At 34.4% G+C, this 13361-nt stretch overlaps 1 protein-coding gene across 1 annotated transcript; it reads left to right on the forward strand.

Annotated features, from left to right (window-relative positions):
• Positions 1-1040: 1040 nt before the first annotated feature.
• LOC134719086 (uncharacterized) lies at positions 1041-11628 on the forward strand. The gene is made up of 4 exons (XM_063582031.1): positions 1041-1363; positions 6670-6938; positions 8273-8373; positions 11123-11628. The coding sequence occupies exons 1-4, from the start codon at positions 1211-1213 to the stop codon at positions 11572-11574; spliced, it is 975 nt and encodes a 324-aa protein (XP_063438101.1). The 5' UTR covers positions 1041-1210; the 3' UTR covers positions 11575-11628.
• Positions 11629-13361: the final 1733 nt, after the last annotated feature.

Below are 13361 nucleotides of genomic sequence, written 5' to 3' on the forward strand. Positions count from 1 at the left end.
TGAAAATAAAAAAGAAGATGTGGTATGATGGACAATGAGACAACTTCCACAATGGATCCCCCCGGGAAAAACTATCTATTTTTTTGGCGACAAGTCGAAAACAAATTTTTCCTATCAATTTTAGCATTAGATATGGTGGCACTGAGCTGAGGGTGAAACAATTTTTTTTTCTCAGGGTCAAACACATTTTTTTCTCTCCAAAAGCTGGAAACAAACTTTTTTTCCCAAAAAAATCCGTAGACACCCTCCCCCACGCAAATCAAATGGTTGCTGCCTTATGTGACAGTTGATAAATATGACTTAGCATTCCACTTGAGGATTGAGAAATCACAAACATTATGTTTGTGATTTCTCAATCCTCAAGTGGAATGCTGATGCAGTGAATGATCCTGTCATTTTTAAAGGCGGTGGATGGTTTCCCAACCGAGGTGAAAAATAGGGGGGATTCCAATCATATGTCCCCATCAAAATGCATTGATCGTCCAAAACAAGGGGTTCCAACCCCCGAAACCACCACCACTCTCTAGATCCGCCAGCGTGATGTCACAGAAAAGATATAAGAACATCGACTGTAAAAATCAGTTGGAAATGATTTCACTCGATCATAAGATTGGCACGATAGGACACAAAATGGCATACCAAAAGTACTCGCAGCTAATGGAACCTAGTTCAAAGCCAAAAGCAAGTGAATGAAATATGTTCTCCTAAGTATCAATCAATGTACATTTGCTGTTAACGTGACAGAATATTTCATTTAGGGAGCAATCATTTTAATTCAAAGAGGGTATGGTATGGGTTTTTTTGTCACTTGTCATAATTTTTTTTTCGAAAACATTTTTTTTTCTTTCAATGAAATTGTTTTCCTGTCAAATTTTACACTAGATCTATAAGGTATGGAATTTGTTTTGAAATTCAAACTTTAACCCCCTTTGAAGTTAAATGGTCGTTACCTTAATACTCATTATCCAAAGCTGTATGATTAAACTGATAAATAAATAAAAGCATTTTCACACTACAATTGAACTGGGTGTAGAGTGAAGAACCGTTTATCTCCTTAATACAAATTATTATCAATATAAAATGTAAGACTTTCTTATCTATATCATCTTAGTTCTAGTGTGCCAAACGAGACTATACGTGACCAAACGAGACTATAATTTATATGCACGAAAAATTAAAAGTCAAAGGAAAATAACGCAGTTCTTTCAAAATGTTATCTGGAATTTTGTTGTGTTGTTTTATTAGTAGTGTACTTGGACATGGGAGGCTTCTGGATCCTCCTGCTCGCGCTACAATGTGGAGAGTAGGTTTTAGTACACCGAAAAATTATAATGATAATCAATTAAATTGCGGTGGATTTATGGTAAGTTTTTGTATATACATATTTCCAAAGAAATTGTAAAAGACAAATATACGGTACGGGTTTTTCTCATTGTTGAAGGCCGCACGATTACCTAAAATCGCTTTTATCAACTTCATTTGTCAATTGTATATTATACGGTTATTTTTATAAATTTCATGTTGCAAAACTTTGATTTTTTCGAAAAATTATGGTAATTTTTATTCCAGGAATAGATTACTTTTCGAAATTTTAGGTCCTCAATGCTCTTCAACTTTGTACGTGTTTGGCTTTATAACTGTTTTGATCTGACCATCACTGATGAGTCTTATGTAGACGTTTAGGGAGCTACCATTTGATTTTTATGGGGGGGGGGGGGGGGCTAGGATGAAATTTGAAAAAAATAGGCAGGACAGGAGTTTTGAGTAAAAAAAAGGCAGGATGTGACACTTGCAATAAAAAAGTCAGGACGACAATTAAGGTAAAAAAAATCAGGATAAACTAAAAAAAAAAAAAGGCAGGACCGTACAGAGTGAAAAATAAAAAGGCAGGACAGAGATTACAGCTAAAAAAAGGCTGGACAACATTTTTCATCCTAGCCCCCCCCCCCTCCCCCCTAAAAATCAAATGGTAGCTCCCTTAGCGCGTCTGGCGTATTAAATTATAACCATAGTACCTTTAATAACTATTTGATAAAGTGTTTAGTTATAAATTAAGCTGTTAGTTATAACAATTAAATTGTTTCATATTTTTTATGTCTTGTTTTATTGTATAGCTGTCTATACAGTATGGTTTTTATCTCATTGTTGAAGGCCGAACAGTTTCCTATAATTGCTTACCTCCTTTTCATTTGAACTTTGGTGGATATTTGTCTTTTTGGAAATCATACCACATCTTCCTTCTTTTACATTGTATAGATGTAAGTTGCTCGGGAAATTAAATTTTCATCCCAAAAGAAGAAATGCTTATTTCTCTAAAGTGGATAGAGAATTGTCTGTTGGGTTGTACTGTGACACCACTGTCCCAGGTTAGGGGAGGGTTGGAATCTCGCTAACATGTTTAACTCCGACATATTTTTTTTATGTATGTGCCTGTCCAAAATCAGGAGAGTGTTAGAGTGTTAGGATATAAAGAATTATATATATATATATATATATATACGAGTCTAAATTGAAAACTACGTTCAAACCTATGACTGCGTTGGATAAAAACCGCAGTTTTTATACGTGTGCATGTCAAACAAATTTCGTTGTAGAAGGGTCTAAAAACAGCACACACAACATTTTCCAAAAACCAAAAGAGTGAATTAGTATATTTAAACAAAACGCATTTGACAAACAGGTCGAACAACTGATGTTCTTTAACCCTGCTGACTGCCATTGGCGATTGCCAAATAAAATTGATCACAATATGTAACAAAATGGATCCTAATATAAATTTAATACGTCACAGAAAAAAAAATTGTTAACTTGTGGACAGGATGTTGTGCCACAAACATTCGGTGTCAATATTTCTTTAGTACACCATATCCGGATTTCGACAATAAATGTCTCTTCAGTGATGTTAGGGATCGAAACGGTATTTGGAAGGCCATATAAAAAGTACCCTCATTTTTAGAGAAAGTACCCTCATATTTAGATTAACTCTTGAATTTTAAGAGTCAATATATAGGATGAACGGATCATAAAAACCGGAGGGAAAATATGATACATGCCCAAACAAAAAATATAAACGAGTCTAAATTGAAAACTACGTTCAAACCTATGACTGCGTTGGATAAAAACCGCAGTTTTTATACGTGTGCATGTCAAACAAATTTCGTTGTAGAAGGGTCTAAAAACAGCACAAACAACATTTTCCAAAAACCAAAAGAGTGAATTAGTATATTTATAGAGAGAATGCAGGATAGTAAAACAAAATTTTATTAAATCAGAAATAAAAGACTAAGAACCACGGGGGCTCGGTTTCTCAGAAAAAGAGTGTTAGAATTTAAAGAATAGAGAATGATGATAACAATTTGATAATTTTAAGAAATCAGAAATGAAATACTCTATTCAGAACCACAGGGACATGGCTAGGAGATAAACATTTTGTTAATAAATTTTTTTCTAAATTTTTTTTAATTTTTCCTTTCTATATCTATACTTTATACTTCTTTCTTTTCTATCAATGTGCAGTTTACTATCTACATCTGTTTACTGAAAAATCTTCTTTTTGTTATACACACGCATCAAAACATTTTAATAGCTGACCCAGAAATTTGCGGCAACCACTGACTGCCTAAGAAAGGGCTCAATCCAGTCATGCTTGGGTGATTCCCTATATAATCAACCATTTGTTTTCTCAGAAAAAAAAGGGGGGGGGGGTGTTTCCGATCCCGGCCCCCTAAATATGCCTCTGCATTCTGGGGACTACAAAATATAAATAATTGATAAGATTGTCCTCAATATTTATTGCGTATTTAAAATATTTTTTACATAACACAATTCTTTTACATCCTTTGTTGACAAAAAACTGAACTAATTCAAAATACAGCTTCAAACATAGACTAAGCAATGACGTCAATTATCATAATCTAAAATAAATATAGAATAACCATACTTTGTCTCAAAATATAAATGTTATTTGTACAAGGCTGTGCCGAGCATTTCTACCTGTTTCGAGCAGAGTACAAATCATTTTTTTATATTTAGAGACAATGTATGGTTATTCTTTATATCACTGCAACTCTTAAAATTGTTCTACATGAAATATTTAGGCTAAAACCCATCATTTTTATTTTTTCATAAAAAGTAAAGTAACAAAAATACCGAACAACAAGCTAAAATTAAAAACGGAACGTCCCTTATCAAATGGCAAAATGAAAAGCTCAAACACATCAAACGAATAGATAACAACTGTCATATTCCTGACTTCCTTTGTAGAAATTGGTGGATTAAAACTTGTGTTATAGCTAGCTAAACCTCACACTTGTATGACGATCACATAAAATTTCAATAAATTGAATGCCAGCAACTGCATATAGTGGATTAAACGCCCTTGTGTAATAGCTAGCTTAACCTCACACTTGTATGACGATCAAATAAAATTTCAATAAATTGAATGCAAGCAACTGCATATGGTGGGCTAAACCTGGTATTATATATAGCTAGTTAAACCTCATACTTGTATGACAATTAAATAAAATTTCATTAAATTGAATGCTTGCAACTGCATATGAACTTTATTTCACCCTCTCGGTAAAAGATTCCAGATCTGACTTCCAATCGGCAATCTTCGGTTGAATCCGCTACTCTCCTGGAGGTACGGAAACGGCCGAGTAGTGACGAATGATTTGACTTCATCACGTTTTTCATGAAAAAAGTCATTGAACTAAGGGTCATCAATGGTAAAGTTCTCTTGTTGTTGATCGCCCCGCGATTTGGTTACTCGTTACGGCATATATGTATATATTAACAAGAATTTGTGGTATGGATGCCAATGACAAATTTCTCCAACAGAGACCAAATGACGTAGAAGGAAGCAACTTTAGATCACCGTACGGCCTTCAACAATAAGCAAAACCAATACCACATAGTCAGCTATAAAAAAGTATCGAAATGACAAATGTAAAACAACTCAAACGAAAAAATTTCATTAATGTACATAACAATAAAACAAATATGGTATACAACAACAAAAGACGACCACTGAAATGCAAGCTCGTGACCAAAGATATTACCATACTGGATATGGCGTGGTAAAACATGATAGCAGACGACTCTACCCTAACATGGGATATTTGTGCAACAGTTCAAAGGCAGAACAAACTGAAAAAATCAAAAACTGTGGACCAACTTATTTTCGCGGATACTTTATTTCACGTTTAACCCTCTAAGCCCACTTCGCGTCGATATTTAATTACATAAGGATAGATCCGAGAGTTTTACATATTCGCGACGATTTATATTTGCGTTATGTTCTACTAGCGAATGTCGCGAAAAAAAGTTGGTTTACAGTATGCTACATTTACATACAGCAACAAACGACAACCACTCAGAGTCCTTGGAACAGACACAAACAAAATGTGGCGGGGTTAAACCAGTTTCGGACGCCAAACAACCCCTAACCCTAACCTAGGACAGATATTTAACAACACAAGAACAAACTGTCAAAAATCAACTGAAAAATTCTGAACCTATCAGATTAATACAAAGCATAAACATCACTGACAACAACACAATAGACACAAATCTGAGAATATGTGGCCAAATTTGTCACAATAATGTGCTCTTCTCTTCGTTTATTTAAAGGAAGGAATGACTGCAATATTTTTCTGTCTATGAAGAAAAAACGTAAAAATGTGATGCACACTGAATAAACTGCGTAGCTGGTTAATTTAAAGTGTACACCACATGTTTTTTTTCCTTATAATTATATTTAATTCCAAATTCCATTTTAAAATAAACCGGAGTAAATCATGAAAAAACGTTGGTCACTTGAAAAAAAATGTCTGTGAGCTGATAGAAAAAACACCGTCAGCCAGTCAGAAGACTATCTAAACACATTTTCAGTAAATAAATACAGGAAGGTGTCGTATGAGTGTCAATGAGGCAACTCTCCATACAAGTCACAAGTTATAAAAGTAAACCATTATAGGTCAAGGTACGGTATTCAACATGGAGCCAAGGGTGTAAGGACTTTAAATGTACATATGTCTCGAATTTAAACACTTTTGAACGTGTTTTGAATTAAAACATTAATTTCTAATCTAAACACGACCCTAAACACATTGGCAACCTAAACATGTTATCAAATGTTCAGACCCAAACATGTAAAATTGTTCACAATGTCAAGGAACAAAACACCATTTTTATAGGACCCTATATTCATCCTTGGTAATTTAGTTTAATATCCCATCTTTTGGTATGATTGTGTTGCTCAATATGTGATTTTCTCTCGTTATTTTTGCTGTTTGCTGCCTATTGTTTTGCTTTCCTTGCTTTTCTAGCTTTTTGAAATTTTTAGCTTACCTTTATGCTGTTTTCGATATGTTTATTTATTATGAATATCGTTTTTACTTTTCGGGGACTCTTACATTTATAAAATCTTGGCAATGAAGGGTAACAACTTTTTACCCGTCATTGCCAAGACTTTTACTAAAAAGCAATACGCGGTGATATGGAAATAGATGGAAAACTGAAAATTTAAACTAATATAATTAAAGTAGATGCTTTATGTGCTCAGATATGTATGCTATACTAAACTCTAGAGAGATTTAATACATAAATACTTTATATTCGTTTAAACACAGTGAATTTAGAACATAATTATAATTTCCTTTTTTCTAGAATCAATATTTATTTCAAAATGGTAAATGTGGCGTATGTGGCGATCCAAACCAAGGACCGAAGGACAACGAAGCTGGTGGGCGGTTCGCCACTGGTACCATTGGCAAAACTTATAAAACGGGGCAGGTCATTGACGTGTCAATTCAGATAACCGCTGATCATAGAGGATGGTTTGAAATGAAACTCTGTCCAAACAACAATCCTGCCAAAGCTGTCACTCATGCATGCCTAGATAGATACCTACTGAACGTTGTTGGGTCTGGAACACGGTAAGGGATCATTTCAAAGTTTCATTCCGATTGCGATTGTCATAAGATTTGTAACACGGTAAGGGAACATCTCAAAGTTTCAATCAGATCAAGATTGTGACTACTATTGGAAAACAATAAGGTAACATTTCAAAGTTTCATTCAGATTTGAGTTGTGACTACTATTAAAAAACAAAAAGGTAACATTTCAAAGCTTCAATCAGATTAAGATTGTTACAAGATCTTGAACACAGAAAAGTAACATCTCAAAGTTTCAATCAAATTAAGATTGTAACAAGATCTGGAACACAGTGAGGTAACATTTCAAAGTTTCAATCAGATTAAGATTGTTACAAGATCTTGAACACAGAAAGGTAACATCTCAAAGTTTCATTCAGATTTGAGTTGTGACTACTATTAAAAAACAATAAGGTATCATTTTAAAGCTTCAATGAGATTAAGATTGTTACAAGATCTGAAACACAGTAAGGTAACATCTCAAAGTTTCAATCAGATTAAGATTGTTACAAGATCTGAAACACAGTAAGGTAACATCTCAAAGTTTCAATCAGATTAAGATTGTTACAAGATCTGAAACACAGTAAGGTAACATCTCAAAGTTTCAATCAGATTAAGATTGTTACAAGATCTGAAACACAGTAAAGTAACATCTCAAAGTTTCAATCAGATTAAGATTGTGAATACATGTGGAACACGGTAAGGTAACATCTCAATGATTCATTCAGATTAAGATGGTGAATACATGTGGAACACGGTAAGGTAACATCTCAAAGATTCATTCAGATTAAGATGGTGAATACATGTGAAACACGGTAAGGTAACATCTCAAAGATTCATTCAGATTAAGATGGTGAATACACGGCAACGGAACATCTCAAAGTCTAAGTGAAAATATCTAGTTGTGTCTTTTCGTTTTTGTCTCATGTACTTTAATATATGCACACCTATTTTAACTTGGGACGACTCAAGTGTTGAGAAATGCAATGAATTCGCATAACTTAATTCCAAATTTGAATACTGTAGATTCTTTTATTTTCGTGGGTACCCATTTTCGCGGATTCAGGAAAAATTACATGTTCGTGGATATTAAATTTCGTAGTTTTGACGAAGTTTGCATACAAGCATATAGGAAATTTGTCATTTTTTTAACATTTAATTTTGTGGTTCACCTTTACTCACAAAATCCACGAAAATAAGAATCCAACGAATAATAATGAATCCATAATAAAACAATATTTTTTTCATGTTTTACAGACCTATAGTTGTTAAGTTCTGTGTCGTTTTGGTATCTTGTGGAAACTTGAATAAAACAATATTTGTTTTATGTTTTACAGATTTATTAACACTCCTGGAGTTGGAACAAAACGTTTCCAAGTTAAACTTCCTGACGGACTACAATGTTCACAATGTGTCTTACAGTGGAGATGGCACGCAGGTATATCATAGATTCTAATGCAACAACGGATATCGGATATGTTCCTTACGTCGTAACTACAATCCCCTTCCCTTTAATGAATGTGAACTTCCGAATTAGACTATTTACCGGATTTGTAATCACATAAGCAACACGACGGGTGCCACATGTGGAGCAGGATCTGCTTACCCTTCCGGAGCACCTGAGATCACCCCAAGTTTTTGGTGGGGTTCGTGTTGTTTATTCTTTAGTTTTCTATGTTGTGTCATGTGTACTATTGTTTTTCTGTTTGTTTTTTTCATTTTTAGCCATGGCGTTGTCAGTTTGTTTTAGATTTATGAGTTTGACTGTCCCTTTGGTATCTTTCGTCCCTCTTTTGTAACGTTCATTTTGATTGGACAACGTCACGTAAACCATAGACACTAATGCAACAACGTTAGGAACGTTCATTTTGATTTGATAACGTCACTTATTTGCATGACATCAATTGACAATTGATAATATTGAACGCAGACGGCGTATGACAGATTTTAAATACATGTTGTTTTCGGTCAGTTTCATTAGAATGAAGATAACTGTATTTTACTTTAAGCCTCGACGGCATCAATTGGGGATTTGATGGTCGCAAATTAAGCTGATTGGCGACGCGTTACCGGAAACAGTAAACGAGTATTTTCGACCATCAAATCCCCAATTGATGCCGTCGGAGCTTAAAAAAACCCAGTTATCTTTCTTATTGCATATAATATTACTCGACGTTTAAAATACTGTTTAAAAGTTCACTTATTTATTTATTTGATTACAGACCAGACTGCAATTTTGTACTTTTCAGCGGTCGTTCTAAAAACGTATTTAAATGAATTGATCGAGAGGTTGTCTAATGAGCTCATTGTTACGTTGCTTAATAGAAGATCTAACAATCAGTTATCAATAAAAAAATCACTCTCTTATCTTGATAACAAGGCGAAGAGGAACCATTATGATCAAGTGCCGGAAAACAACATTAAGGATGTTCGCTTGTCATGTCATGGAATTTCAGATTTTCGGAATCCTCTGGTTTTATCCATTTGCATTCCTTAAAAAAAATCTGTTCATTGACCCCCATATCTATAACATGTAAAATCATAAGCCATCTTAAGTCTTATAATTTTTTTTTTAACTTTTATTAGTTTTTGAGAACTTCAACTTGTCAATAATAAGTTATGAAAAATCAAGAGAGAACAGTTTCTCGACAAAATTTCAATGGCTAACATCTCGAAAACAAGCATATTGACCTATTTATTGTTTGGCTCCTTGGGTTTCTTTCTGAATCCTCTTTCCATGTATACGGTTATTACCAATGTTTTGAAAAGCTTGTTATTTTTGAAACTGTAGCGAACTTCCTTGAGAATGTAACATGTGGCAACGATTACAATTTTATTATGTCAGTCTACTATCAGATAATGACCTTTCATCTGTACTTTTACAAGTTAAGCAGGTATGAACAAAGTCTGGGACATTATACCTGAGGTGGTAAGCCAACTGGCCGTTTCAGAATCTGATGCATTCTGGGTAATATTTCCAAAAGCGTACACCAAAGCGTTGTGATTGGTTTAAAACGTTCTAAATAATGGAAATTCAACCAATGACGTAAAGTTATTATTTTGGGGTACGAACAATAAAATCACACATGATGCTTTAGATTCTTATACAGCCAATAGGAAGTTAAGATAAATTGCAAGATGTGGTATGATTGCAAATCAGACCACTTTCCTCAAGAGACCAAATGACACAGATATTAACAACTTTATGTCACGGTACAGCCTTCAACAATAAGCAAATTTCTTAAAACTATAAAAGGTCTCGATATGAAAAATGTACTAGTTTAACAATTCAAACAAGAAACTGACTAACAGCGTTATTTGTCTTTTGAAGTACAAAATAATGACCTTGTAGCACAGAACAAACGAAAACCACTGAATTACAGTATACGGACATGGGCCCGGCACATATATATAGAATCTGGCGGAGTTAAACTAGTTTGAAGGCTTCAACCCTTTCCTAACCTGGGACAGCGGTGAAACAGTACAACCTAAAAACAAGCTATAAACACCAGTTGAAAAAGGCTTAACTCAGCAGATGTTTACAAATAGAAACACATCTAACAAAAACACAGTGGACGTGAACGGGTACTTGTACATCTGAACAACGAAAAGACACTATAGGTACAGATCTAAGAGTACTAGCCGTTACTGACAGCTAGTTCAATGTCAATAACAACAAATAAAACAAATCAGTCATCTAAAATTAAAATAACAAGCCGTACACATCCATGTTATAACATGTTATGGTTCACTATAGAGCGCTCTATAGTCGAGATTCACGTTGATAGTGAACATGCATATTTAGATTATCAATATGGTATGATAATATATAAATGGCACAAATAAGCGCTCCCATAGATTTGTATGGTACAAATAAGTGTAATATATCGAAAAATCTGAGATTTCTGATAATAAGCGGGAGGGACTAGATGGATCCTGTCCTCAAGCACCTGTGGTTATAGCGGTCCGTGCATGACAAGGCTCAATCAACTAAAATTACACTCTTTTGAGTGGCACAATTTCCCCAAATTCTTTTTTGTCAATCCCCGCTGGGTAATGGTTGAATTTCCATTATTTATGGTGTTTAAAACAAATCACGAAGTTTTGGTGTACACTTTTATGAATATTACCCAAAATGCATTATATTCTAAATCGGCAAATTGTTATATTGTTTATTGTATTTTTAGGGAACAACTATGGCGTAGATCCCGACGGACGAGGGTGTATAGGATGTGGTTCTCAAGAAGAGTTTTACGGATGTGCTGACATTGCCATCACCGGTAACGGACAGACTCACGTCACTCAACAACCAAGCATCACATTCCGTCCGATACAAACATTTAAACCATTTGTAACAAATGCACCCGTACAAACTGCAAGACCGGTTCAAACCGCAAGACCGGTAATAACCGCAAGACCAGTTCAAACTGCAAGACCAGTTCAAACCGCAAGACCGGTTCAAACTGCAAGACCAATACAAACTGTTAGACCAGTTATAACTGCAAGGCCTGGTACCATAACTTGCAAGGCTATAAATTATTGGGCAGGAGTTGTGGCTCTTGACCAATGGTGTACAGTAGAATGCCAAAAAGGAAATTGTCCACCAACTGCATGTTCTTGTCAAGGTCTAGGTCGTTAATTGAGTTGTTGTATCAAGGACTATATTATGTAATTAATAAATATGCTTTTTGTGCATAGTTATAGATTTAACACATCGTGTTTAAATGTACCATTGAAAATGAATTGTCGAATTAAGAGATAAAGGGCTTCATCACAGGTTCTCACAAAAGGTTAAGAACAAATCTAGTGACTTTAAGTGTTCTGTGATTTTAACGAAACATACAGACTTCGCAGACGAGCGAAATGAATATATATGTCCCTGCCCATGAAGGACACTCCATCGGACTCCATCACTCTAGGACCTGAACCCTAAATTTGATAAAAAAAACCGTCAAGAATCCAGGATTGTGATCGATACTCTCTTTTTTATTTGTTAGTTCTCCGGGCTTGAAAAAATCCACCGTAGAGTAGCGGATTATAGCGACTGAATTATTTGTGTAAGAAATATCCGGACTTGTCTGTACATATATATGAAGTTCGATAATTCGTTGAAATTTCATCAATCATACCTGATGAGAAATTTAGAATTTTCAATGGTATTTTAAGATATGGTATCATGGTTGGCCTTAGCTACTATATTTCATCAATCATGTTCTTTAGATTTATGATCATTTCCATTTATGAAGAATTGATTTACTGTGATTATTTCTAGCAAAGCTTCGTGATTGTACATTGATTCATCAATTAAAAATCAAATTATAAAGACCACCAATAAATTTTATAATTGTTTATCATTATAATGTTGTGTTATGTGTCAATACATAGAGTGATCACGATTGCAAGTAGTTCATCTACTGTAACATTAGCCTTTTAAAGGATCTGCTTTCCATTCCGGAGCACCTGAGATCACCCCCAGTTTTTTGTTGGGTTCGTGTTGCTTTGTCTTTAGTTTTCTATGTTGTGTCTTCTGTACTATTATTTGTCTGTTTGTCTTTTTATTTTTAGCTATGGCGTGACGGTTTGTTTTTAATTTATGAGTTTTACTCTCCCTCTGGTATCTTTCGTCCCTCTTTTTGAGGTTGTGTGTTCGAACCCCGCTCGTGGTAAGTACGTTCGACTTTAAAATTGATTAACCAAGATTTGCATGTTTTATATATTTATTTCGGAGTTTAGTATGACGTCCATTATCACTGTATCAGTACGCATTTTCGTTAAAGGACCAACTGAAGCACGCCTCCGGGTGTGGAATTTTCTCACTGTAATGAAGATACATACGGCACTTTTCTGCTCTTTAGTTTTGATGTGTGTCATTTTATTGAAACATTCCTCATTTTCATTCTCAATTTTTTATAATTCAAAATATGGATAGATTTGAAAAAAACTGTTTTTGACGGATTTACTGAATGTTTTCTTAATACGCATGTTAATGCACAAGAGGGAAGTTGGAACGATATGGAAAGTTTCATGCAAATCATTTTTTTAAAAGGTTCACAATTGACGTGAGACAAGTTGTTACTACAAACGTACCCTGTAATTCAGTGGTTGTCGTTCGAAATATTATCAATAGAGGGACAAAAAGGTTTATAATATATATCTTCCGCAACGTCTACAAACAGAATAACGGAGAACCTAATTAAATGTCAAAATATATACAGATTTTGAAAGCTTATTAATACAGGGGAAAATGGATAGCATTAGATTGAATGGATAGAAACAATATGTGCCGGAATGAATAAGAGAAGGGTTACGTATACGAAGAACGTAAATAATGCCAAAAATATCCGTGAAAATTTTCAAAAAGTTGTATTAAGTTATGTAATGGAATATTTTATAAACTAGACGGCATTGATTAGAAGAGTTTAGGAA

This window comes from Mytilus trossulus, chromosome 5 (assembly GCF_036588685.1).
Source record: "Mytilus trossulus isolate FHL-02 chromosome 5, PNRI_Mtr1.1.1.hap1, whole genome shotgun sequence".
NCBI classification, from domain to species: Eukaryota; Metazoa; Mollusca; class Bivalvia; order Mytilida; family Mytilidae; genus Mytilus; species Mytilus trossulus.